General features: G+C 35.9%; 1 protein-coding gene across 5 annotated transcripts in view; it reads right to left on the reverse strand.

Annotated features, from left to right (window-relative positions):
- evi5b (ecotropic viral integration site 5b) overlaps positions 1 to 6,033 on the reverse strand; it is a 42,915-nt gene that overhangs the window by 28,816 nt on the left and 8,066 nt on the right. For 3 of the 5 annotated variants that reach the window (XM_030131588.1, XM_030131587.1, XM_030131589.1), the window contains exon 1: positions 806 to 957. In XM_030131588.1, coding sequence (XP_029987448.1) covers positions 806 to 957 — 152 coding nt within the window. Of the gene's footprint in view, positions 1 to 805; positions 1,039 to 6,033 lie in introns of those variants that run through there. The other 2 variants (XM_030131586.1, XM_030131585.1) reach the window with 1 other exon arrangement.

A 6,033-nucleotide genomic window follows, 5' to 3' on the forward strand; every position in this document is an offset into this window, starting at 1 on the left:
CATTCTGACCTTGTATACATGATTCCATTTACTGCGGCTGTTTTCTGTCTAAAAAAGCTACGCTAACAGAGCCATAATGTAAACTATCAGAAGACGCAGGATGTTAAAATGAAAAAACAGTGTTATTTTGACCAAAATAACATTGTGCCTCAACCAACTGTTAAAATAACCGGCTGTCAGTTTTTGTTTGAGGAAGAAAACTATAGCTGTGTATAAACAATGAGCTTCACACGTTATTCAGTGAATGATACAGTTTTTTGGAGATGTAGAATTGATTCATTGGTGGGTTTTTGTAGTCCTAAGTGTGTTCTAGTATGCAACTTCCCCACCCTGTTGAGACTTTGGCATACCAATACTACATAGAACCCCTTTAATGCATGTCATCTCTCTCTAAAGAGAGAGGTGGATGGAGGGGGAGGGGACAGTGCATATGAACAGGGAAGTAAAACAAGACGCTGACATACATTTGTAGTTAAGTATAGTAAATTGGATAATGAGGAAGGTAAAAGTTTCCACATACACCATTAATGGGTTTAATGTGGGTCAAACAGGCACAAAACCAGGAGCCTAAGAGGGGCTTAAACCTGATACACTTAACACAATTTGTAAAGAAAATTTAAGAAATCTAGGGAAAGAAAGTGTAGGGAGAAGTGTTATTACACTGCAGTAAGTCTGAGAAGCAGCAGCTGCCTTACTTCTGTCTGAGCTTGTCTGTATTGTTCTGACCTTTAAAAACAGCCTATACTCCACCTCTCAGCCCTAAATCAAACATTAAGGACAGACTCCCCGCAGGCAGACTGTTTACCTGTTCTGCTCCTCCAGCTTGGCGAGCAGCTCCACATCATCAGGACTAAGCTGCACCGGCGAGGATGGCGACAGGCCAGGTGAGGACAGAGACGTAGAGGAGGAGGTAGCAGTGGTCTGCAGGGATGTGGGCGTGGCCACCTGGCTAGCCATCTGACTGACCGTGTGCGACACAGAGTTCTTCACCCATGAGAGAGTAGAACTCAGCTTACCAGCAACCTTGTCTGTCGCCACCTGCAGAAGAGGGAAGAGGAGTCTGTGTGAGCCTCAGGGCTAAAATACCTCTCAGTTCAGTTGAACGTCAGAGTTCACCTCATGGTGATAAAATCAAGGTTTTGTGTATGTTATGTAGGCTTGTTACAACAGTAGCACAATACATACTATAAGATTAACGCAACAACATATAGGGTAAACGTCCCTATTAAGCCCACGTACCATATAAGCCCACTTGTGACTTCTAAGTCAAATTTAAAATACATCACTATTTTGCTGGTTCACGTTTCTTCCAATGAAGCCGCTTGTTACATGAATCATACTTTTTACTGTATCCCAATCAGATTTGTCAGTATTGAGTTATCAAACCATATGTGTGACATGTGCCTGCTGCTTTCAGGAAAAGTTGGAAAAAAACTTCAGTGGTTTAGGTGCCCTCAGAAAAAGACTTTTTTTTTCCATTTTTTCATTTCTACTCTTGTTTTTGGTAAGTACTCATTTGTCATCAAAATTCAAGAGATTCGTGCTTTGAATAAAACATGTTAGAATACTAGTGAAATTACTAATACTTTTTCTACTGAAGTTAAAATATGCATTTTATCATGACAGCAAACAGCCCACATGAGGCATCAATACAGAGGTTCCATAACACTGCTAATTGCAATGACGTAAAGCATGATAACCATGTATAGTTTATATTTTTGTATGCAGAATATAATATTATACTGTTAAATATACACATTTATCATCTAGTTATCTCAATCAATTTATAAATAAACATTTTTATCAAGTGGGCTTAAAGGGGACCTAAGCAAAACACTCAGACCATTTATGATGGATGTAAATGACTATAACCAATTACTTCATTGTGTCATCAGCTAATACGTTTCATGTTATGTTAATGGAGCCTAAATAGATTAATTTCATGCAGTTGTTTTTTAATTTTATGTGTGCAGAATAAAATATTCTGACTTCTAACCAGAAATTCACTGATGCTCCCTTTAAGCCCACTTGAATGTGTTTCAATGGAGAGTTTCTCCCTTTTGACTTTTGAACCATTTTCCTCCCAAACTTTGACCTCACCTAATCAATCAGCTCCATAAATCTAATAATTAAATACCCATATTGAAATATCAGCGATGTTGCATAGGCCAGTTCATTCTGGACAGGCCTAAATTCTATCCTAACATTGGAAAAAACTGAAAATCTGTACAAAAAAGGATGAAAACCATCAAAGACTTGTTAGTGTAAGGTGTAATATTTGGTTTAACATTTCTTTAATGTTGCTCCACTATGATTTTGTTTGTTTTTAAACAGTTTTTTATTTATTCATTCATTTTCTGAACCTGCTTTATTGCGGGGGGGAACAAGAGCCTATCCCAGCTACTGTGTTCTTATAATGTTTTAAATATCGATTAGAGCAGTTTGGTTGATTGTAAATACTAAAACTGACTCTTATTATTCTTAAAATATTAATATTGAACCTGGAAACTGTTTTTCTTCCAGTCCTTAGGTCTTCAAAAATTTGTTTGAAAACATCTCCACTGTCAACCAGCCGGCTGGACCAGAAATTTGGGCCAATTGTAAAAGCCAACAGTACAATGTAGGATAGAGATACAGACAAAAGGACAACACATATTGAACAATGAAGTATTTAAGAGTCATTGCCATTATAATTTTGATTTAGTTCATGAATAGTTTTCTTTCTACACTCCAAACAAGACATGTTGTAAGTTTAGCTTTTTCTGTGTTGACACCGTAGTAAAAAGGCTGATCATACCTGTTTCAAATGCCATTTACGGGCCAGAGGAGAGGAGAGAAAATGGAAATACCTACTGAGAGCTAAGAGATTACAGATTTTAATAGAAAAAGTTTGGACTGTTAGGATTTTAAAATATATATATTTATTTATCAACAATTCATGAAGTGGGCTTATTTGGATCACCCATGGGCTTAATGGGTACTTAATGTACCCTTTAAACCCATGCCAGACTTTTGACATATTTTGATAAATTAAACAGAAACATTAAAAATTTGTATAAATGAATTATTGACACATCAAATGAGAGATTAGCCTATCATTTTAACTCAAATCTTCTCACTTAAATCGGGGTGGTATATATTAAAAATGTCTGAAAAGCAGATTTGGTGGGCTTAATAGGGACGTTTACCCTACCCTCTCTCTAAAGCTCCTGCAGTATGAGCAAAATAGAGGTCAATAAAGGTAGGTTTCACTTACCACAATACACAACATTTTCTGACAATTCAATCAATAAATACTTCACAGGAAATTATTCCATGAAAAGGTCTATTCTTACTATATATTGATTTATATACACTCTATAACAAACTACAACATGGTCAAACATTTCCAAACTACAACACAGTAACTGGTCAATTGTAGCAGCAAACCAAAATCTATGCAAGCCATAAATAAATACATAAGTAATAGTGCATAAAATGTCCAAAAAAAAAAAAAAAAAAAAAAAAAGAACAGAAACTTTTAGGTTTAAACTCTAGGCCTATCAGCAAAAAAGGCTTATAATATTTAAAAAACATAAAACACATGTGAATCACTACCTAAGACCTACATTACCGGTTTGTGAGAGAACAGAAAAGACAATCAAGATCATGAAAATTACTGGTGTAAAGAGTGTGAGCTGTGGCACAACAAAATAAACACAAGGCTGTTGATGGTTTTCAAAAACCACACTAGGACTGGGCTAAATGGCTAAACATGTTATTGCTATAAAATCAATCAATCTATCATATTCTTATTTCTAAAAAATTAATGTCATGACCACACAAACGTCCTGGCATATTACATATTTAACATATGTATAATAAGTCTAATGCGACGGTAATGATTTTTTTGTATGAAATGTATGGTGTGGAAATGCTGTATGTGTGTGTGTGTGTGTGTGTGTGTGTATATATATATATATATATATATATATATATATATATATATATATATATAAAAATGTCAAATGTTTTCTTTGTAGTGAAAAAACTGATTTATGACCAGAGTATAACAAACACCCACAATTACAATGGCAAAATATCCAAAAATATGATAAATTAAATGTTTTTTCAGCATTAAAATCTAAAGTAAAACAATGAATAATTTTTAAGTACTTAAGCTGACAATGGAAACAAAAAGATCATGTATGCATATTACCATAATTCAATATCATTTAAATGTTCAGGTCTTCACACAATTCATGTCTCCCTATCTCACAGCTCTACCTCTCTCCATGTCAGTCCAATGAATCTGAGATTCTTTAGAATAAATTTACATAATTCAGGCAGAAAACTGAGCACCACCATCCTTAATTCATTATTCAGTCATTCAGTGTCATTCAGCACTGGAACATCTACACAACAACTTGGCAAAATTCATCTGCTTCTAATCATATGTTTTATGTAGTCAGAGCTAAGTGACAAACTCTAATTGAATGATGATTTCTAACCTTTAACATTTACAATACATTACTGAAGTGCAGTGCTTTACTCTGCCATACCCATCAAGTTTTCAATACCAACAAGCAAGAACAGACCAGATAGCGGGCAGTAACCTGAGTGATTAATGAATTAATCAAGGTTACTTGAATTAGTACTTAGCAACAGCTGGTGTATCATCAAACGTAGAGTGTAGCTGCCTGTTCCCTAATTAACTCTTCCACTGTGTAATCCTTCTATTAAAGGTCTTAAACAACTGTACTTTCAAGACATTTCATACACTCCTACCTGCTATTCCAAATAACCGGCTTTCAGCTGCCAATATACTCCACAAGGAAATCCAGAATGTAATAAGTCATTTAAGAGGAGCTCAAAAATGAGAGGGCACTAAAGTGCCCCTCCTGTTCTGAACCTTAGACCAACTGTCCTGTAGTCATATGCTGATCATACTGTCAGGAAGGGTCAAAGTGCTCTACCAAAGATACTCCTCCTTAAAGACTGTACAACAGGAAGTTGACCTCTGGACTCAGCAAAAAACCCAATCTCAAAATCACCTCCAACCTCAAATAAACATAATTCCTTCTGCCATCAGTTTTACCTCAAAAGGAAGTCAGGATACTGCTGCCGAGGTGGAAACCAATCATTTTTATGCATCCTACTCTGCATAAAAGTGATGAGTCATTTCTCTGCGAGTAGATGGCCTACAGAGGGTCGAGAGCATGAAGGGGAAGGGGAGAAACTAACAAGGAGAAGGGGGGGAAAGATCATAGTAAATGTGGTGACAGGAAGGTGTTTTTAAGGCCAACTGTACACTCTGAGCTGGTCAATAATTCCATATTATTATTGTCTACACAGTTTTATGAAATACAATGTTATTAACACAAAGGAAATACTGGATGAAATCTATAATAAGTCTAATAAAACAGTGCTAATAGTACTTTTACTGTTACTGTTAACAGTTTAACAACTTTTACTTTACTATTATATCTCAGTTTAATATTGTGCAGTTTACATTACGGAGATGTCGAATAAAATGTGAGGTTTGTGTCATTATCTTCCTAACAAGTTTTCAAAACAGAGTAATTATCCCACACTGTGAACCATGTTGTTGTTATTACACTGCAGGGCTTTAAGCTCAGACTTGGCACAGCACAGCTACAAATCCTGCATGTCTGCAACCCTTCTCTGGCCAAGCAGCCAGGAAGTCAGCTTTAATAACAAGTGCTCACTGGAAATACTTCCATTTATTCTTCACTTAGTTGGTCTGTCTAGCATTGCAGTAGGAAAATAATGCGTTATCTTATCTAAAAAGAAATAAGTTACAGCTCTTAGTGGTCTAAATTTTCACAGGTTCAGTTCCAGCCAGTAGTTAGAAACATGCCATCCCCCGTCACTGTCCCATAATTCAGATCTATTCTGTTTAATACATGCAAAAATCTTACAAATCCCATTCAAGCCCATGTCATTCAGGACACATTTCATTATCCTACACTGTAAACTCTGCAACTGAAGGTGTTATGCCAAATCTGCACTCACTAATGGAGAGAAACAGGA

This window comes from Sphaeramia orbicularis, chromosome 4 (assembly GCF_902148855.1).
Source record: "Sphaeramia orbicularis chromosome 4, fSphaOr1.1, whole genome shotgun sequence".
NCBI lineage: Eukaryota > Metazoa > Chordata > Actinopteri > Kurtiformes > Apogonidae > Sphaeramia > Sphaeramia orbicularis.